We start from the raw sequence: 21695 nt of genomic DNA on the forward strand, positions 1-21695 counted from the left end.
TTCCAGTTCCCAGTCCCCTCAAAAAACAAAACAAAACAAAACAAAAAAAAAAAAAACCACACACAAGTGACTAGGGGTGGCAATATGTATATTAAATTTCATACGTATGCACAGGGGGAAGCCGTCCTTGAGGGAGGATTAAGAGTTCCAACCCAGAGACAATGTCAATGAGTTTCCAAGTTCATTTAAGACAACAGTGGCTGGCTGCTGCCCTTTGTCATAGATTTCCTCCTTTTTGCTGGTGGAGGCCTGGTGGAACTGTGGGGAGAAACACTGGGGCCTGAGGGTCCCTTGGGGACAGCATCTTCTTTGAGGGGAGCAGTTCTCTTGGCAGGCTGCTCTGATAACTGCTGCTCTATTTTCTGTATCTTTTTGGCTTTCCCAAGAGACTGACCACAGTCCTTAGGCCTTGGGGTGGCACAGATTTCAGAGGGAGTGGGCGTGGCAGGTATTCCTGAGTCCTCACCCTTGGAAGGGGCACCCTGCTTTGGAAAAGCAGCCTCCTTGGAGGGTTTCCATTTAGGTCCCTGTTGCTTCAGCTTCCCAGCCCTCTTTCGTTTCCTGATCATGTCGGCTTTCCCACCGGACTGACTGCTTTCCGGGGGCCTGGCAGACACTTGGACTTTTGGGACAGAAGGTTCAGTGGACAAGCCTGGCCCTTTGGAGATGCCGTTCATCTTCTGGAAGGGCTTCTTGGAATGTTGCTGTTTCACCAACTGCTGCTTCGCCTTGGCAGCCCCAGGGGCTTTCTTGGTGGGCTGACTACTGTTCTCAGACTTTGGGGTGACCTGATCCTTCAGGTCAGGGTCTGTAGGAGCAGCTGCTGCCGAGTTTCCTGAGGTAAAAATTAAACAGTTGGCTTGATCATTAAGAAACAAGGAGGTTTCTGGGTAGTGGTGGTGGTGCAACCTTTAATCCCAGCACCTGGGAGGCAGAAGCAGGTGGTTGAGTTCCAGGCCAGTCTGGTCTACAGAGCCAGTCCCAGGACAGTCAGGACTATATAGAGAAACTGTGCCTTCAAACACCAAAAACCAAAGAGACAACAAATAAAGCCCCACACATTAGGACAGTGCCTAAGAGAGAGTCTAACTAGTGCATGGTTTTTACTGAAACTCTGTGTACCCTGTGTTAAGGGATTACAGTCTATTCTTAGGTCAGGTTTTCAAAGAAAGCTGCGCCCTCTGGAGGGCAATTTATATCAAGACACTCCAAGGAGGAGGAAGTCCCAGTCTCCTTCATGGATTGGTGCAATGTGGGAAACCCAGCTAGTTAAGCATCAATGAGACTGATGTCAAATGTGGACTTCACTGAATTATATCAAAACCTGCAACTTCCTGGGTTTTTCTGAGACAGGGTCTTACTATGTAGTCTCGGTGGTCTTGGACTTGCTTCATAGAGACCAGCCTGGCCTCAAACTCAAAGATACACCTGCCTCTACCTCTTAAACTTTGCTGTTTCTTAAGGTTTTTGCACTGTGCAGAGCACCTACTTGGCAATGCATTAAGTCTGCAGCTACTGAAAACAAAAACAAAACCAAGCCAGAAACCACTCTGTACTCCGCCCCTCTCTTCTCCATCTTCCAACTAATCCAAGGCATGCAGACCTCTCAGCCCGGTTTTAAAACACCCCACCCTCCCGAGATACAGGCCAGCATCAAGATGCCTGAGGAAACAAACTGCATTATCGACAGGCTCCGAGACCTGCCAGAGCCCTGCAGAGTTTGTCAGTCCAGTGCAGAGCTGCTGGGCCAGCAGAGCCAAGAATCAAAGAAAACCACAACCTGCAGTGGGAATGCACTTGGGCTAAACAACCAGCTACTTGGTAGAACTGTGTGTGTGTGTGTGTGTGTGTGTGTGTGTGTGTGTGATGAATCCATCTCAACCTGCTCAAACAGTCAAGGCTCAGAGCTCAGGAACTAGGCTGAGGATAAACACAAGCTCCCCCTCTCCGAGTCATGCTGCAGGCTGTGCTTCCTCCATTGGAAAGCAGGCAGGGAGATGGCTTCACAGGTAAAGTGCTTGGGACACCAGTGTAACAACCTGAGTTTGGACCCCTGGCACCCAAGTGAAAACAACAACAGGAGACAGAATTGCAGGCTAATTTCAGGTATTAGTGATCCTGACAGTTTGACTACAAAAAAAAAAAAAAAAAAAAAAAAAAAGTGTTGTGTGAGTGTGTTGTGTGAGTGTGGCAAGAAGTCCCAGTCTTATCTCAGGAGTGCCTGGCAACTGATTGCAGCTGGGGGTGGAGTCAGGTTTCCTAAGGGATGGAAAGTCCTGAGAGGTCGCTCAGGCCCAGTAGATGGTCCTACAGTCAACATTCAATGGACTCACTGGAGGGAAAAGTGGTGATAGTGGGAAAGGGAGGAATCAAGCAGAAAACGGGTGGACTTGGTGTAAAACATTAATGCATGAAGAAAACACTTTAAAACAATGCTCTTTTAAATGTAGGGCTGGTCAGACAGGCACAGCAGGTAAAGGTGCCTGCTGTCAAGCCTGAGCTTGATCAGGGCCACATGGTGGATGGAGAGAACTCCCAAGTTATTCTGAGCTCCGTAGGTGTTCCCTGGTGAGCTCAAGAGTGCATACACACACACATGCACACACACATACACACACACACACACACATACATACACACACACACACAGCCACACAGCACATACCACACACATGCAGCACATACACATGAACCACACACTGCATATACCACATGCACATACATTTAAAGAACAGAAAGAGCAAAGGCGGTGGTGGAAGGAAAAGAGCAAATTACCTGCATGGGGCTGGGGAATAGAATTGGAAAATTTCTTGAACTTGGCTATAAAGAAACCATCCATATTGTGAGTGTGAGGGTAGAAGCGTCGGGTAGAACGCAGAGTCGGGTGAAAGCGCCTTTCTCGGAAGCGGGTGAAACCTTCCTGGCCAAAGTCCAAGCCGGTGGGCACCAGCCGCACATTCCTCTTCTTCAAGGCATAGTCTACCACCCACTCATTCTCTTCCACTGTAATGGAGCAGGTGCAGTAGACCAGGTAGCCTCCGGTCTTAGAGGCAGCGTTGACTGAGTCAATAGCACTGAGCAGCAGCTCCTTCTGAAGGTGAGCACAGCGCTGGATGTCCTTCTCATCCTGCCCAAGAGACCAGGAGGAAGAGAAGAATGATTCTCCCTTCATGAGACCTCATGAGCGGCTGCCGACAGGGTGTTCTCTGATCACCACACTCCAGCCCCACAACATCAGCCAAAGCCTCTCAACTGGACCCACTCTCTGAGAACAGGCCTCTCACCTTGTTCGTCTTCACAGCAGGGTCTTTGGAGATGACTCCTGTGCCACTACAGGGGGCATCCAGCAGCACTCGATCAAAGCCCCCCACCACCTGAGGAAAAGAAAAGTCAACCCAATGCTCGCTGCAAGCAACACTCCTAGTTTCCCAAGGACAGCACAACACAGTGATGTCACCAGGGGCAAGGTAACCCGAAGCAGCCTCTGAAAGACAAGAGCCCACCTTGGGGAACTGGCGCCCGTCATAGTGGCTGATGATGGTGTTGGTGACTCCCAAGCGGTGTAGGTTGCCCACGACACTCTTGAGTCGCTCAGCATTGGCATCATTGGCAAGGATCACACCTGTGTTCTTCATCAGTTGAGCTATTGGCAAGGAGAGGGGAGTGCCAGGCTCAGCAGCACTTCTGCCCCACACCCACCACCCACTCTGCAGCACAGAACCCACAGGCCAATCCTATCCCTTCAAGGTCAACTCCTCTGTGCCCAGCCAGCCAGCACTAAGTCCATCCACATGACTCCCCTTTTGCTAACCATCTTTCTGGTCCTACCCAGCTTAAGGATAACAAAATCAGAAGTCAGCCAAGGTCAGGCATAGGGTTAAGTAACAGAGCTAAACTTGGAGCCTAGGTCACAGAAGCTGCCCCTCCCTTTCTGCTAAGTGAGGGTATACCAAACTGGATCACCTTTAAGGTGTCACCAACCTAAATTCTTTCTGAAGTACAGGCAGATGACCTGCACCCAGTCTGCCCTTTTCATACCTATGTAGCTGGTCTTCCCTCCAGGAGCACAGCACATGTCTAAGATCCGCTCATGCTCCTGAGGTGCCAAGGCCATGACAGGAAGCATACTGGAAGCTCCCTGCAGCATATAGTGTCCAGCTAGGTACTCGGGAGTAGCGCCTGTGAAGGAAGGCCACCGTGTGACATGCTGGCAAAGGGACGGAACAGAAGGGCCACCAGCTGGGGACACTTACCAATAGGCACTGAAGAATCATATACCACAAGTCCAGACTTTGACCACTTTCCCAATGGATCCAGATTAACACCTCGATTGATCAGAGCCTGAAAACAAGAAAAAGGTGTCAAGACCATGATAGTCTACCCCCAAACAGACAGGCAGGAGAACCTGGTCCAATTCACTGCAGCTCCACACACACCCACTCACAACAGCCCGCAGATTCACTGGGCAGATCCTCTCCTCCTCATACCATCCACGTGTCTTCTGCCAACTGTGTGTGGATTCTATCCACAGCCTTGTAAAGGCTGAACAAGGGCTAACCACAAGCTAATCTAGCTCCTATCCTCCAAGACCCTTGTTTTAAACACAGGTAGACTGGGCAGGGTGACCCACAAGTGAGTAAGAATGCAGTTCTGATCAAAGGACACCGACCCCTCACCTGAGCAAGGTCTCGGCGACGGGTTTTCAAGGTGTTGGTCCGAAGGGTGACTGGCCGGGGCACCTCATTAGCCTCTAAGAACTCTATCAGCTGCAACGGAGATGGTACATCAGGACAAAAGCCAGCAGCTCACACCAAGGTGTGAGGGGCTAAATGCTATCACACCTTACAAAGGGAAGAAACAGAGGCGGTATGCCGGTACCTCAGACAGAGGGAACAGCTCCATGAGTTTGCTCAACAGGAAGTCTCCATAAGAATAGTAAGTGGCCAGATCCTTCTGAAGCCGATTTAGATACTCAGTTCGAGACCGGCCTTCTTCTCGCTGAGCCCCAAAATCCCGAAGCACTCCTACTATATCCTGGATGCGCTTATGAACTCGCTGCAGGTCTGGAGCCTGGGTATGTGAGCCCATTAAGGAAAGGTTGCCTCAAGTCACAGTCCTAAGAGAGCCCCACTAAGACCCACTCCTCCCACCCTCCCTCTGCACTCAAGGATATCCTGGTCTGTCTCCCCAGCAGGGGGCAGCACAAAGGCTTCCTCATCTTCCACATTAATCTGCAAATCTCCCTCCGCTTTGTCATCCTTCCTGGGGTGGGACTCAGGGGAAACACCATCATCTTCATCTTCATCAGTGTCCTCTTCACTCCACTGGGCCCTAGAAACAAGGCCAGGAACAGGGGTTCAGGCCCAGACAGACACCTTCTTCATCATCTTCCTCCTCCCAGCTGTGGCCAAACTCACCCATCTGCAGCGTCCCTGGCCTTCTGCTTCAGAGCAGCTCTTTCAATAGGCAACAACTGGGAAGAGAGAACACGTGTCTGACAAGGCAGCCCTTTGTCACCCTGTGTCATAGTCTGTCCCTACTGGGCTACTTTTTTCCCTAAACATGAATCTAATGCTTTCTCTGAAGCAAATGCAGAGGCTAAAGACAATGTAGGATTTGATCCAGAAACCATGTTACTTGTATCTCCTCTCTAGTTTTTAATGCTAGGGTTTTTTACTTATGTGTGGGCTGGAGAGATGGCTCAGCAGTTAAGAGCACTGACTGTTCTTCCAGAGGTCCTGAGTTCAATTCCCAGCAACCACATGGTGGCTCACAACCATCTGTAACGGGATCTGATGCTCTCTTCTGGTGTGTCTGAAGATACCAACAATGTTCTCAAATACATAAAATAAATAAATCTTTTAAAAAAATGTATATGATGGGTGTTTTGCCCACATGTCTGTGCAGGAAGGAGACTCTGATGACCAGGAGAGGTGAACACCTTGCCTCTGGAATCACAGACAGTTATAAGCAGCTATGTGGATGCTGAGAATCAATCTAGGTCTTCAACGAGAGCAACCAGGCCCCTAATCCCTGAGCCACCTCTCCAGACCCTTACTCGTTAAGTTTTAAGTGTTTTGCATATGTACATTACATGGGCACTCAGTACCCATGGACGCCAGAGGACATTGGGACAGAGAACTGGAGTCACAGACAGCTTTGAGCACCTGTGTAGGTACTGGACTCAAACCTAGCTCATCCGTCAAAGCCACAGGCTCTCAGCCTCTGAACTTGCCACCCCAACTGTTGGTTCATTTAGTTGGTTTTGCTAGGTAGTTGCCTAGGCTGGTCTTAAACTCAGCAATCCTACTGCTTCAGCCTCTGAAGTATGAGGACTGCCATGCCTGGCTCCTCATTTCTTTTGATGGCAGAGAGGTTGGGATGAAGGCAAGTAAAGCCAAGCACACCTACAGCCCTGGCATTCAGGACGCTGAGAACAGAGCAATTTGAAGCCAGCTTGAGATACAACAACAAAAATATGTCAAGCATACAAGAACCACTCACCTCCCGAATAAAAGAACTGCTCTTAGGCCCTGAGGCCACGTTTCCTTGAACCACTCTACACATAGCTCCTGTACATAATATTAACCACATTTCGTTCCCAAGTGTTTCTTCTTTTTTTAAAGATTTGTTTTGCTTTTGAGACAGGGTTTCTGAGCCTAGTTGTACTGGAACTAGCTCTGAAGATCAAGTTGGCCTTGAACTACGAGAGCTGCCTGCCTCTGCCTCCAGAGTACTGGTATTAAAGGCGTATGCAACCACGCCTGGCTCAAATTTGATTTTACTCTATGTGAGCATCCATGTGCGGGCATTCATATATGAGTGCAGATGCCCAGAGGGCCTGGGATTCCTTGGACTGAAGAGTTACAGGCAGATGTGATCAATCCATTGTGGGTGCTAAGAACTGAACCTAGGTCCTATGCAGTGCTCTTAGCCACTGGTCTATCTATCCGCCCTCTGAATTAGGCAGAACACTCATCTACATAAAATAAACTGGAAAAAAAGTCTGAAGTCCTGTTCCCAAGGGATCCACCTCTCTTGTCTCTGCAGGCATCGTAGCACTGACACACATGTGCACACACTGAAGCACACACAAGTACACAAATGTGAAAAAGCTGACAGTGCTGAGATGGAGCACCAGAGCCCTTCACTCCACTCAGACTGTCCTTGTCTCTGAAGCAGTCTGCACAATTTGGAAAGACGCTAAAAAGAAAGTTAGACACTGTGGCACACACCCAGATGCCAACACTTGAGAGTACACATTCCAGGCCAGTCTGGGAACTAAAAGGCTAAGATCCAGTCAGACATGGTGACACACACCTGTAATCCCAATACCCAGGAAGACAAAGTATGGCAGTTGTAAACTAGAGGTCCGCTTGGTGGGGTTACACTGTTGGGAGTTCAGGCCAGTCAGGACTACAAAGTGGGACATTGTCTCAAACAAGCTGGACATGGAGGCACATACCCTTAATCCCAGCACTCAGGAGGCAGAGGCAAGAAGAGGTCTGAGTTCAAAGACAGCCAGGGCTATACAATAAGACAGAATCTAAAATAAACAGAAAGATCTACTTGAGAATACCCAGAAGTGACTCACCTTTCCCTCCTCATCCTCCGAGTCAGAGTTAGCTCCATAGTCATCCACCATATCTTCACTACTGTCTTCAGAGCCCCAAAGGTCCCCCTGGGTCACCATACCATCTTCCTCAGAGTCTTCCTCCTCATCCCCATCACTGTTTTGAATTGGTGCTGGGCGCTTCTTACCTCGAGCCTGGACTGTTCCTGAAAACAGTAAGGGTTTGCCAAACCTTGAGTGGATAGCAATCTGCCTCACACCTCTGGAGCCTGTACTTTCTTTCTTTAAAAGATTTAGTTATTTATTTCATGTATGTGAGTACACTGTAACTGTCTTCAGAAACACCAGAAGAGAAAACCGAATCCCATTACAGATGGTTGTGAGTCGCCCTGGGGTTGTTGTGAATTGAACTCAGGACCTCTGGAAGAGCAGTTAGTGCCATCTCTCAAGTCTGAGCCTACTTTCTTGCCCTAAGAATGTCCTTTGAGGGTTGGAGAGATGGCTTAGCAGTTAAAAGCACAGACTGATCTTCCAGCAGACCTGAGTTCAGTTCCCAGAACCCACATCTGACAGGTCACAAGTGCCTATATCCTATCTCTGAATCCATTCAGCATTCCACTTATGAGCACACTGCCACATTCAGACAGAAACAAATAGTAAAGACAGGGCTGGAGAGACGACACGGGGTCAGGAGTCCTCGTTGCCTTGACACACGGTGGAGATTTAGGACTATTTCTAATCCTAGTTCCAGGGGATCTGATGCCTTCTTTTGCCCACTGGAACCAGGCAGCCACATGGCACACATTGATACATTCAGGCAAGGCACTCATACACATAAAATGAGACAAAAAAGAAAAAAGAGGCAGAGACAATTAATTGATTGGAGCTCTCAGAGTTAGTTCAAGGCCAGCCTGGTCTACAAAGTGAGTTCAAGGATACCCAAGGCTACACAAAAACACCCGGTCTCTTAACTGATGAATTATCTCCAGCATCTCAAACAAAGTAGAAGAAACAATTAGCCCTATCCCGGGCCCAGAAGATTCTTCACATAAGAGCAACCGGCTCCTAGTCACTAACCTTTGGATAACTCTCTAGGCGATGGTGATGCTTTGATCCCAGGAGACTTATTTGGCTTAGGGACTTCAGTAGACCCTGCCCTCCTCTTGGCCGCCCTAAAAGAATACAGAAAGTGAAGACAAGGGAGCACACCTCGGGGTTCTGCCCTCCTCCCACAAGGAAACAAGTCAGTGCACGACTAGCCCTCTTCACCAAACGGCTCCAATCTTCACTAAACCCGGGCATCCTCACTCACCTCTTCCGAGCACGACTTGACAGCCTCTTGAAGTTCTCGTCGCCAGCTGTTTTGTTTCAAAAAGGAGCAGATTAGGAGTTAATGGGACCCACAGAGGGAGCAGGAATTCTCGTTAGAGAATTACAACATGAACTCAAGTGTGGTGGAGCAAATGTGGACTTGCTAAGTGCAAGTTCCCAGGTTCCCCCACAGCACCAGGTCACAAACTGCAGTCCACGGGAGTCACGCCATAACATTCAACTAGGAGTTACAGAGGGATTCGAAGGAGAGGCCAACAGTACAGCCTGTGCTGAGTATGGGGCAAGCCCAAGGCTACGTTCCCATCACTTCCAGAAAATTAAAGTAAAAAAGACCAAAAGATGTAAAGGAGACGAAGCAGTCATCAGATTGTTCTCAGAGTCCTTAGTTATCAGCTAAAGAAGAACTTAACTTTGCTATCTTACTTTTTCACCACCTACAAGAATTACAAACACAAATCCCGGCTCTTTTCAATTACTGTGTAAAACACCTCTGACCTAACAAAGCCTCTCTCCCAGGACTCTAAAATTCGATAAAGTGAGACCATGTGTCCGTAGAATTGAGGATCTCCTTCACGGGCCCGTGGCTTGCCAGTATTTCAATATATAGCACCTTTCATTCAAAGAACAAGAACTTCACCACACAGGGCTCAGACCCATGCTTTCATTTCATCTCTTTCAGACAATTCATGACTGGTCCTCCCGGTTTCCAACTCTTGCTTGCTAAAACCAAGCCTAACAAAACCTTTCTAAATTCTTCATGAGAACCCCGTTCCTAGAAACGGAAAACCGCACCACTCTTCGGCACAAGTACATGCCCCAGTCGTAGCTTCCCTACCTTCTCTAACACGGACGATTTGTTTCCTAACAACTCACATCTATGCAGCAGTTAAAGGCGGACACGCAAACGACAAGTTATGACACAAAATGGAGCAAAGGCTGGACGAGATCAAGGATTTACGACCCTCACCTGCAGGCAAAAATCTAGCCAGTTCGGTCTCTGCACCCTTCTGTTTTCGGGCCTTTCGGCCGGGCCCACGCTTCTCCTTCTTCGTAGGATCCAACTTGCGCCCCATGATAACTAAATACAAGAAAAATAAGGGAAGGAGACGTTGTGGATGCTGAAAAGTGAACGCAGGCCGTAGGGATATTACCTGGGAAGGGGCACCACCCGGGACCTGAGCTCGGGATCCCGGTGGGTCCCTCCAGGCTCTCCCACAGGACCTCGTCACCACGCCCCTCTCGGGAGGCCAAGTTCGAAACCCTGCTCCGCGATCCTACCGATTACCTTAAGGCTCGGCTTGCCCAGACCTGGTTCCGGCAGACCCAGCGCCTCCAGCCAGGGCCCGCTCCACGTGCACTTGGGGAAGAGTTCAGAGGCAGCACACCGCGAAAGTGAATTGCGCGTGCGCAGAGCTCCCGTACAGCGCCCCGCCTCTTCCGGCCGCGGCACCGGAACGAGCCTGATTTAGCAACGCACTTCAAACTGGTTCCCGCGGCTCGCTGAGGGGAAGGCGCCGCGGTGCCGTTATCCTTTCTCTGCCCTCCGTTCGGGAGTTGGCTACTGCCCGTTACTCTCGAGGCTGCACGCCCCTTCCACCTAGGACCGCAACTGGGCTTTCCCCCTGGCACCCTGCTCATTGCATTAGACCTAAAGATTGCTGGGTCCCACGCCTCTGATTTCCTGTTCCCAAAATTTATACTAGAGCCGCTTTCCTTAAAGGTAATCCTCCCCGCCAGCTCTTTTCCTTTAGGAAAATGTACTCGGCCTTCCTCCAAAGCAGTATTAGAAACTTTACAGGCTTGGGAGATGGCTTAGCAGATAAATGCGCTTGCCTTCCAGCCTCACGAACTGAGTTTTGAATACACCATATGGTGGGCATTGGGAACGAACTCCTTCAAGCTGCTCTGTGACCTCCAAGTGCACAGTAGTAAACATGTTAAGAGAGTGGCAGTTCACTCCAACCCTTGCCCTCTGGAAGCAAAGGCAGGTGGATTTTGAGGACAACCTGGGATTCCTGGATCCAGGACTACACAAAGAAACCCGGTCTTGAAAAACCAGTAATAAATAACAATAAACTGAGGAAAGGTGAATCACTACGGAAAATTACTAGGGTATGTTTACACATTATTAATTCCTACACTTGAGAGGCAGGGGCAGGCAGTACTTTAGACCCTGCTCTCAAATTTTTCATATCTATCCATCCATTCATGTGTGTGCATGTAGAAAATGCTTCCATGGCAGAATCCTTGCCTCGTCACAACTCTACCTGGCAATAGACTAAGGCAGAAGGGCTCTGAGAACAATTTGCAAGAGGTCAAGCCTATAAAAGGATGGTCCAGAAGCCTCTTGTTCTCCAGGCTGTCCTGTCAGTACAGGCAAATGGGCAGCCGCCCTTGGGGATGAACCAGTTCCTGGGGTACTCGGAACCCACACTCACCCACATAGAACCAGATCACTAAAATACAAGGAAAGTTTTATTTTCAGTTCTCATCAAGAAATTTGCTGTGGTTTTTTATGCTTTTGGTTCTTTTTCTTTTTTTTTTTTTTTTCCAACTTTATTTTAGCTGCTCAGTGGCTGGAGCCGCTGGGTTCCTGGTATTAAAAAGATGCCAACAGAGGTAGCTATGTCTCACCCAGGGGCCCGGCCCACTCTGAATACCCCCCAAAAGGAGAAAACACAAAGTAAACCAACAAAATAAAACCAAAGAGGAAGAAATTCAGATCATTTTCTTCAAGCCTGGCAGAACCCACAACAGTTTGTAACAGGCGCACGGTGGGGAGAAGCCAGGGTCCAGAAGGCAGCCAGCCCGCCAGCTCCTTTGCACGTGTTGCTGCGTTACTGCTGCGTGTAGCTCCAGCAGGAAGGGCACCTTTGCCTCTCCCTCCCTCCCTGCCCCTAGTGCACGGGGCTGTTCCTTTACAACTCTGAAGATGGGCAGAAGGAAGGCAAGGGTCTCTCTGGCCCCCAGGGGCAGCCAGGACAAGAGAAAGTGAGGAAGGTCACTGCTCAGTGGTGGAGGTGGATCATCACTCTGGGTCTTCATTGCTGCTGGGCCACCTACAGGGAAGGACACGGAGAGAGTCAGAGCCCAGGATCTCTGAGTCAAGGGAGGTGATATTATCAAAGAACAAGTTCCAGTGGGTTTATGGGAAGAACTGCAACTAAAATGACCTCCTACCTGTTGTGGGGGAGGTTCTGGCGCCCTATTTGCCAGGCGGCTGAGAATATTTCGCTCTGACATCTGTAACCTCACAGCAACTGGGGGGATGCGGGCAATGGTGGCTGGGAGCCGTGTCACATCGGCTTTCATGTCACTTAACAATTCTTCCAGCTGTTTCAGGACTGCAGAGGGGAAAGGAAAGAAAGCGGTGGTGAGCTGTGGTAGTCAAGGGCACAGCTGTGGCCTATAGGGCTGGGCCACCATGCCAGCATACACAGGTTATGCTGCTGACACTCGCTTGACCTGGCCTGTCCACATAGCTAATCCTGTTCTAGTTGCAAATGGCTATGGTCTCACATGTTCTCCAGGCTGGACTGGGACTTTTGAGCTCAGGTGACAGTCCTACCCTGTCTCCTTAGGCCCTGGGACTCTAGGCACAGGACACCACAGCTGGCAGATTCTTATTTTTAGAGCCATCAAACTCTAGTTCATTATCCCTTCTCACTATTGCCTACATTTCTTTAAGGCTGGCTTCAGACTTACTATATAGCCAAGCATGATCATAATCTGATCTTGCTTCCGCCTCCCAGCACCTCCCAAGCACTGGGATGACAGCAAATGCCAACAGAGCTTTGTTTCTTTGTTTTTATTCTCAGCATCAGGGATCAAACCAAGGGCCTTGGGCTCCCCCTCTTGAGAAGCTCAGTTCCTACAATCTCCTCTTTGCATTCATGACTTTTTACATCCCAGATGTCCCCCCATAGTTTTGACACCCACCTTTTCCTCATTTACCCTCCACCCCCTTGTAACATTATGTTCAAAACCTGAACAGACTTAAGAGTTCAAGGAGAAGATTGTTCTCATTGATTGCCTATACAAAGTGATCAGCCCATTCTATGGTTCCAAACAGGCTGGGAAAACAGTTTGGAAACAAGCCTTTATGGATGTTGGGGAGGGGAGAGTGGAGAGGGAGGCTGAAGGAGCAGGAGGCAGGGGAGCCACTGGCGACCTTTGTGTAAGACTGCATTGGCTGGCTTATTTCCTGCCATCGACTCCTTGGACAGGTGCTGGTGACTTTCTGCCAAACACTCCACCTCAGCAAAACGGGTATTAAGGGCCATAGACGGGTGAGAGGGGTCCTCTGACATGTTCAGGTAAGCTGCCCTTCGAAGCTGCTCCTCGATCACCAGGGCTTGTTCTAAGAGCTGCACAGGGAGAAAGAAGACAAGGGATTGGACTAATGGCCATGTTCTCACTGATGGGTCTTTCAGCTCATTCATCTCTTCCTCCAGCTAGCAAGAACCTGTGAAGAAGTTCCAGCTCCTCAGCACTGTTCCTCACCCACAGATTCCAACAGTCTAGCACCTCCTACCTACTGAAGTCCACATGGTTAGCATTGTATTTTATGTATAAGTGCATGGGACCTTTCGAAGAGCAGCCAGTGCTCTTAACCACTGAGCATCTATCCAGCCGTGGAAGGCCACACTGTTAAGATTCTCATAGGAAATCCTAAGGACTCAACTTAGAAAACATATAATTTATACAGATTTAAAATCATGGACTGGCAAGACGGCTCAGAGAGTAAAGAGTAAAGAAGCAAAGCCTAAGGACCTGCATTTGATGCTCAAAAGCCACATGGTTTAAAAACACCAACTACCACAAGTTGTCCTCTGACTTCTTACACAGACCAAGCCTCAGACTCACAACCATAGGTAATCCTTCCTGCTAGAAATACGTTAATATTTTGATAATTTTCTTCCAAAAATTTTCTATGCATACATCTTTTATGTAACAGAGTCACACTATATTCATGAGCATATGTCTGAATTACATACCAGGTACTTCTTTTGCTCTTCAATAACATGGGAGTGACAGGTTTAATTCTGACTTTCAAATACCACCACCACTACCAGAAATAGTTGTTATTTGAGTCAGGATCTGAGTCTGTAGCTCTGTGTAGCCTGAAACTCACTTGTAGAGCAGGCTGGCCTCAAACTGGCTAAAATCCACTTTTCCAATAAAGGCAAAATCTTTTTTTTTTCCTTTTGTTTTTTTTTGAGTCAGGGTCTCTCTGTAACATGTAACAGCCCTGGCTGTCCTGAAACTCCATTTGCAGACCAAGCTAGCCTTAAACTAATTCACAGAGATCTGCCTGCCCCTGTCCCTGCCTCCTGAGTGCTAGGAATAAATGGTGCGCACCATTACAGCCATTGACAGCAGCACAGTAACCTAGCCTATGGACACAGGAACCAACCAGGTTGTCCAGTTTTCACTAAAATAAATAAAATGCAGTCTCAAAAACTCAACCCTAGCCTAGAACTCAAGATGTGGCCAAAACTCCTGTTCTTCCTGCCTCTAACCCTGTGTTCTGATATTACAGGCATGCACCACATGCTGCTTTATGGGGTGCTGACTTTGTACCTTCTAGATGAGCACCTACCAACTGAGCTGTCTCTCCAACCCAGGTTCTTTGATTTTGCAGCACCCTGAGGCAAGAGAATTGCATAATAGAGGCCAGCCTGGGCTACTTCGTAATAGATCCTGTCTCAAAACGAACAGACCCCAATATGATAGACAAAAACCATAATTTCATTGTCATTACTTCCATTAAGTTGGAGTACAGCTCAGTAGTAAGTAGAGCACAGGTCAAATACTCTCTCTCTCTCTCTCTCTCTCTCTCTCTCTCTCTCTCTCTCTCTCTCCTTGGTTTCAATCCCAACAACAAATATATTTTGCTTCTGTTTATTAGATTGTTCTGTCCTGTACAAGTATCTCTTCCTAACAGCAATCCTGCATTCTTGAAAGCTGTTGTTTTACATGTACATTTCTAAAATATACTCCAAGAGGCAGAATTTTTTAGTTCTTCAAAACAGGGTCTCTTTTCATAGCCCCAGCTATCCTGAATCTCACTATATAGACCATGCTGCTTCTACCTGAGAATGTTAGTCCACAAGTTACAAAGTACCCATTGTTTGGTGTTCTTTCCCTCAAATTCAAAGCCCAGGCTAGAGTGGTGGAACTAGGCTACATACCTGCTCAGTCTTCTCTTTTATTTTGTTGTTGCTGCCAAGCAGGTGTTTTACATTATTGTTTGTAAATGTTTATGTGTGCACTGGTGTTTTGCCCCCACCTGTCTGCATATCATATTACAGGTACGATATGCATGCCCTGTGGATGCTGAGAATTGAGCCCTGTCTGAAGAGCAGTCAGTTCTCTCAACCTCTGAGCCATCTCTCCAGTCACTGTTGTTTTAAGGCAGGGTTCCCTCCTGCCTCAGTCCCCTAAGCACTAGCATCATAGGAATAGGTTACCAACATACCTTTCCCAGTGGTTCTTTTGTAGGCCCATTGAGAATGGGCCTGTTTTCATAGGACTGTAGTCAGTCAAAAGGTACTAATTTCTGCCCAGACACACATTTACTTCTAGTCTACATGCTGTGTTTCTCACACTAACTTACTTCCCCTGCCCCAGGTTATGAGCATTCCACAGAGCCCTGGCTACTAGAAAGAGTTGTTAGAAACAGATTATACTATAGCCCAGGCTAGCTTCAAACAATTTAGCTAAGGAAGACATTAAACTCCTGCTCCCACTATCCAAATACTTTACTGAGATTTCAGGCATGTGTTGCTATAGATCTTTTAAGTTATCTAAGTTAGCCCCATACTTATATCCCTACCTCAAATTCCCAAGCGGGGTGGCAGGCATGTGATATCATACCTAAATACTACTGTTTTTTAAAATACTTTCTCAAGAGATGTCCACAGTACCAGACAGCATCTCACACACACTTATGGTTTAGACCCCAATGGTGGACAGGAAGTACTTAAAGAGGTATTATTTTGTGAGAAATGCCAAGCAACTTTCCTAAAATTAAACTTAGCTTTTTCTATAGGCTTCTCTGCTCTCACATGAGCATCTTTCTCACTGACTCAAACTGAAGATGCCAATTACTTTTGTCTAACTACACATAAAACTCATAACTCAAGAGCTGGTGAACTCTGGTGTAGGTACTAGATCTTGCTCATGGCCAGTTGTAGTATAGCCCAAGAGCTAAGAATAAGTTTTATGTTAAAGATAAATGACTATGGTAAAAGTAAAAATAAGATTCATTCATGCTACTTTTTAGTAATTACATGAAATTCCTATCCACAAACACAAGTTTTGTTGGAACTTACTTATGCATCCTCTGTTCCCACTACTTTCAGTGACAGAGCTGTGGACTTGCAACAAAGGCCATAAGGCCCAGTAAACATTACTTATTCTCTGGTTCATTAACAGGAATGTTTTGTTAACCCCACAGTAAATCACCAAAAGCACAGAAATCCTTTGGTGTTTTCTTATCTTTAACCTTCACATCTTTATAAAGTGTCACGGGTCAGGCTCTTAATAACTCGCAATATGGTATTTGTAATCTTGTCAATGTTTTCATTTCTGTTGGCCCTACCAAAAAACCTCCAGTGAACTAAAGTAAAATCTATCCCCCTGTTTCTGACACCAAGACCTACTGGCTTTCTGGTACACGCCTTCTGGCCTCTAGCTCTTAACCCTTCCCAACTAACCTCCCACCACTACTCAAAACCAATCTTTTTCTATAGCTCTCTGTGTTCATCCCCGATAATAAATAATCTCTATTGCATCTGTTAAGACTTTGTTGCACTACCTCCCCAATTGCCCCAAAGGCCTTCCCTAGGATATTTAGTAGCCTGCTCCCCCTAATACACATAAATCCACTTGAAACTAAATGCTGAAAAATACCATGCTAATCTTCTGTCCTTGTGCTACTCAGTGCTGAGTATATTAACACCTAAAGGTATTTTCTTTTACCCCAACTATACTCAGCTTGAGACCTGTATCTTATTTCCATGGTATCCTACTTGATTGATACTACATACTGGCATTCTCAATAAATAGCTGCTGGACACTTGCATGACGCTCTCTAAGGAATGCTGAAAACAGTATCCACTGGGTAGCTCCTCTTTGTATCCAGCCTTCCCTTTACCCATACGAATACCATGACCCAGAAAAGAAGGACTCAAGCCCACTCACAGCCCTTCGTCCTCAGGGATCCAGTTCAATCCCTCCCTAATTTTGCTAAACACTTCAACCTACAGTTTCCCATCAAACCCACTGACCTAGTCTGGGTCACTCAACTCAGTAAGTACAGCCACAACTCTTGCATAACCCAAACTCAACCCTTACCTTTCTTTTGCTGTTTGAGACAGGGTCTATGTAGCCTTGGTTGGCCTGAATAAAGCTCATTATATAGACTAGGTTAGCAACAAACTCAGATCTGCCTGCCTGACTCTACCTCCACATCTGTATCTCCTGATCTCTGTATCTAGTCACTTGGAAGCAAAGTTATGAATCCAAAAAGACAAACTAAAGGGCCGGAAAGATGGTTATAAGCACTAGCTGCTCCTACAGAAAACCCAGCTTCAGTTACCAGCACAGGGGAGCTCACAACCTTCTCTAACTCCTCTGACCTCTGCAGGCATCAGGCACACACAAGGCAGACAGATACCCATGAAAGTAAAACATGCATACACATAAAGTTGTCTTGTGGGGAGGCTCAAGTGTGGCTGAATGAATGGACCCTCTCTGACAGAACCTTCTTTCTACAGAGACCTTCAGATCCACTGACGGTCCCATCTGTCCCCATTCTGCTCACCTTAAATCTTCGAGCTAGAAATTTATTCTTGATCTCTAGAAAATTGCCACGATTCATTTCGCCCTTAAAAGGCTCATTGAGGATAGCATACCGTGGATCATTCTGGATGTCCTGCCACCGGGCATAGCCGTGGCTATTGATAAAGAGCTCAGGAAAAACGAAGGAACAGGAAGAGCTTCAGACTAAAACCTCAGATCCCTGCATGCAAACCCCAGACTCAACTCAGGCAAGGATACTTTATAATGCCAGCCAGCAGCCAGTAGTCATGGCGGCGGTGCCAAATCTCATAAGTCTTCTTAGTGACTGTAGCTGCTCGCTCCTCATTCTGCCAAAGGGAGTGCAACTCTGAGGAGGAATTTAGAGGAAAGTTAGAGTGGAAGGGAAGACAGATAATCTGTGAGAATTTAAATTAAAAAAGAAAAAGTTAGGTGTGCAGGTTAATGTGATCCACAGCATATTTTACTGCCAAGGCTGCAGTGAGACCCTACCTCAAACCCCCTTCCTCCAAAAATAGGTATTCTTGTCATCTACCCCCATCTGTCTCAGTATGGTCCAGATCTAGCTCCCTAGTATAGAACCCAAAAGAACAAGCAATCCATACTAAGTTCCCATTCTGCCCTGATTTCCAGCAAGAAGCCCAACTTCCCCTCAGGACCCTCAATTCCATACCAGTAAATCCACCATCTGCAATGTTGAACATGAAACGTTGTTTCATGTTTTTCTTCTGCTTCTCATCACTAAGATCCTTAGGTGTTTCTCCATTCTGAAGCATCACCTCCTTCTTCTCTTCCTCCTCCTTCTTTTCTTCTACAGGATACACCAAAGAAAAACATGAGCTCCATCTGAAAGCCAGCACAGTAGCCCCTGCCCATAGCGCTGCCTGCTCTGTCTGCCTCACCTCTACACTCTCAGTCTCCCAGACCAGGACAAGGTGTCACCAGCCAGCTCCCTAACAGCTAAATTTGGAAACACTTATCTTGGAATAAAGTGTTTATGGGTTATGTGCTTGGACTGGTTTTAGTCCAAACAACCACCAGCTTTCCTATACACCGACCTTTGTCTTCCACCACAATTGGCGTCAGGTCCACTGCAGACTTCTCCTCCACTTTCTCCACCTCAGTAGTACCTAGAGAAAAGAAGGCACTGAGAACACCCTAATGACAGAGAGCTACATTGGCCCCACACCACTGCAATGGTGTTACACACCTACACTGCTTCAAATAAGACTTTCAAAGATGTCAGAGGCTGAGGGTCATTTAGCAGCAAGGGTCCCAGCTGTATCGTTCCTCCTAATGGCTCAAAAGCCTAGTAAGTCTGGGAGAACTACACAGCTGCCTGCAGCTGCTCACATTTACCTTTGGGCTCCGTCTCCATAGGCTCCTCTGTTCTCTCCTTCGCCTCTGCCTTTTCCACTTTTTCCTCTCCTTCAGGAAGCTCAGCGGGAGCCTTGTCATCCTCAGGGGCAGGGGCAGGGGCAGGGGCAGGGGCAGAGGCAGGGGCAGGGGCAGATGCAGGGCCAGATGCAGGAGGCTGTGCACACTACAAAGAAACAGAAGACAGAAGGTGAAACAAATGGGCCCCAAATCTGAGACGTGCCGCTAGCATGGTGTCCAGTCACCCCTTCTCTAACCTCCACAGCCGCTTCAGAGGTTGCAGATTTAACTTCCTTTTCTCCTTCCGTGCTCTCTTCTTCTTTAAGGCTATTTTCCTCTACTTTTATTCCATCCTCTGCAAACCAATAAAGACAACCATTTAGGAAAGGAAAGTGCTAGGTCAGAGGTCATGTCATGCTGTTTGTCTTCTAGATTATCTGTCCTCTCGTGCCTTTAAGAGCCAGCCCTATTCTTAGGACAGCCCTCCTAAACTGAGAGGTAAATCGCTGTGTGTCCTGCCAGATTACCCTGTTAAGACTGAGCACAGGGTAGCAGAAAAAGGCACAGGACAAAAATTTTTTTAAAAGGACAGAAATGACAGGATGGCAGACTTACCAGCAGGTGGCACAGGTGCAGGAGTATTGGGTTGTGTGTCCCCTGGTGTGGAAGGTGTAGGAGTCTTTGGAGAAGGTGAGCCTGGCTGAGACATTTTTTTGTTTTCCTCTACTTCAGCCAGTTCTGGCATGCTCCAGCGCCCATTAACATGTTCAAACTCCTGAACCTACATACAGCAAGGAATGAAAAGTTCAAGACTCAGTCCAGCTACGGTTACTTGGCCCTCAACTTCTCAATTTTAACAATGAAAACAGGCTTGGGGCTCACCTTCTTTCGAATCAGAGACATGACACCAATCCTAGTAAGAACATGTTGACGAGACAGGCCTTCTCGAGGAACACCATCAGCAAAAGTCTCAGCCCCATCTGCCCCAGGCTCACACAAATGTCGCATAAAGAGTGACACATAAGCCCTGCAGAAAAGGAGAGAACAGAGTTAAGCAGACATTAGATATTGCTTCTGGCCATTAACACGGCTGCATCTCAAGGTAAGGTCTACGATGCCCTGGAATGTTCATCTCCAAATCCACACTATGGCCTAAGGGCTGTTCAGGGAAGATCAAGAGAAACAGTTTCACCTGCCAATTGCAGCTAGCAACACCTCTTTCTCTTTCTTTGTACAAAATGGGCTAGATTTGCAGAAAACACACACAGTATAAGCCCTGGATCCAACTAGTATGCCCAGCCTTGGACTTACTTAAATTCTTTTTCTGACTTGCCTCGAAGATCTCTCACAAGCCACTGAGTGGTAAAAGCATCCTGAGGTGGCATGCCATATCGCATAATTGCATTAAGAAATGCTTTTCGCTGACGAGCATTAAAACCAAGTACCTAAAGAAAAAGAACCACTGTAAGAGGACGATAGTCTCTCCTCATCAAAGACCAACTGCCCGGCAATCCCAGACCTTTCTCCCACGATAGGATCATACTATACTTACTTCAATATTCCCACCAACACGGGCCAGCAGAGGAGGTAATGGCTTATCTTTATCATTCCGCAGGCCCTTGCGACTGGGCCTGCGGGGAGCTGTAAAGAGAAAGATGAGTGAGCAACACTGAGACACTGACAGGACATTAAACAATGCAACAGCTACACAACTATCAAGATGGCACCACCCTTACCTTCTGATCGTTCATCAAAGTCTTCATCACCTTCCTCTGAGGCCACTGAGTAATCGGACTGGTTGTCGGACTGGTCGTCCTGCCAATCTGGAGGGAGAGAGGGCAGATGAGCGGGGCCCACTGCTCTAGTGGAACGGCCCGTGGGTGGGGGGCGGGGCCGGCCACACACACCTCGGTCCTCCTGTGAGCCATCATTGTAGTTGACCTGTTTACGGATTCTTTTTCCTTTGCCCAGATTTCGGGCTAGATCTTCTTGCTGCTGCTCATAATGGTGCCGCAGCAATTTCTCCCAGTAGTCAGGATCCACACTTTCTTCCTGTTTTATGATTTCCCGTTCTACCTCCTCTTCCTCCTGGGACAGAGGGAGGGCCAGGACTCAGGGGTGCTGAAGTCAGCACCACCAGCTACCCCTGGTCCTCACAGTTCCCGTCTGCTAGCTCCTTTGCATGGCTCCATTTATAAACACTTGATGTGCCTGCTTGGACCTAAAAACTTGGAAGAAATTTAACAGACAAGACAAGGCTCCTCTAATGTGTAGATTAGCAGTGAGCCTGAGTAAAGGAAACTGTTATGACAGACAAGGTGAAGAGCCACTGTGCAGCGCCATCCCTTCCTCCTGGCAACATCCAGAAACAGGAGAATAAAAAGATTAGTTCCTTATCGAGCAAAATGGAGGGGCTTCCCAAATACTGCAAGAGATCTTTAGGACAGAAAGCATTCTGGTCTTAATTAACCTCAGAAGAAATTAGCAACTGTTTGGAAAAAAAACAAAAACATACACAGAAATGTATTCAAGTAGTTCAATGGTTTCTTCTTTAGTTTTCAGAGACAGGGTTTCTCTCCGAAGTCCT

General features: G+C 47.4%; 2 protein-coding genes across 10 annotated transcripts in view; both read right to left on the reverse strand.

The window, feature by feature from the left end:
• Positions 1 to 116: 116 nt before the first annotated feature.
• NOP2 (NOP2 nucleolar protein) lies at positions 117 to 10280 on the reverse strand. Its single transcript, XM_080915058.1, has 15 exons — positions 10191 to 10280; positions 9873 to 9983; positions 8886 to 8931; positions 8651 to 8745; positions 7595 to 7779; positions 5418 to 5473; positions 5171 to 5331; positions 4879 to 5075; positions 4677 to 4766; positions 4254 to 4341; positions 4039 to 4179; positions 3504 to 3643; positions 3285 to 3374; positions 2776 to 3127; positions 117 to 835 (listed from the first exon to the last, which is right to left on the reverse strand). The coding sequence occupies exons 2-15, from the start codon at positions 9976 to 9978 to the stop codon at positions 186 to 188; spliced, it is 2397 nt and encodes a 798-aa protein (XP_080771184.1). The 5' UTR covers positions 9979 to 9983; positions 10191 to 10280; the 3' UTR covers positions 117 to 185.
• Positions 10281 to 11379: 1099 nt separating this feature from the next.
• The window catches only part of CHD4 (chromodomain helicase DNA binding protein 4), a 33067-nt gene continuing 22751 nt past the window's right edge, over positions 11380 to 21695 (reverse strand). For 4 of the 9 annotated variants that reach the window (XM_080914666.1, XM_080914662.1, XM_080914664.1 and 1 more), the window contains exons 26-40: positions 21016 to 21196; positions 20845 to 20931; positions 20661 to 20749; positions 20420 to 20553; positions 19991 to 20135; positions 19724 to 19889; positions 19366 to 19463; positions 19091 to 19274; positions 18790 to 18861; positions 18405 to 18542; positions 17972 to 18080; positions 17736 to 17868; positions 13077 to 13272; positions 12086 to 12249; positions 11380 to 11964 (exon numbers count right to left, since the gene is read on the reverse strand). In XM_080914666.1, the coding sequence (XP_080770792.1) occupies positions 11947 to 11964; positions 12086 to 12249; positions 13077 to 13272; positions 17736 to 17868; positions 17972 to 18080; positions 18405 to 18542; positions 18790 to 18861; positions 19091 to 19274; positions 19366 to 19463; positions 19724 to 19889; positions 19991 to 20135; positions 20420 to 20553; positions 20661 to 20749; positions 20845 to 20931; positions 21016 to 21196 (1914 nt within the window). In that variant the 3' untranslated portion in view covers positions 11380 to 11946. Of the gene's footprint in view, positions 11965 to 12085; positions 12250 to 13076; positions 13273 to 17735; positions 17869 to 17971; positions 18081 to 18404; positions 18543 to 18789; positions 18862 to 19090; positions 19275 to 19365; positions 19464 to 19723; positions 19890 to 19990; positions 20136 to 20419; positions 20554 to 20660; positions 20750 to 20844; positions 21197 to 21695 lie in introns of all 9 variants that reach the window. The other 5 variants (XM_080914663.1, XM_080914665.1, XM_080914661.1 and 2 more) reach the window with 2 other exon arrangements.

Source organism: Micromys minutus, assembly GCF_963924665.1.
Source record: "Micromys minutus genome assembly, chromosome: 3".
Lineage (NCBI taxonomy): Eukaryota > Metazoa > Chordata > Mammalia > Rodentia > Muridae > Micromys > Micromys minutus.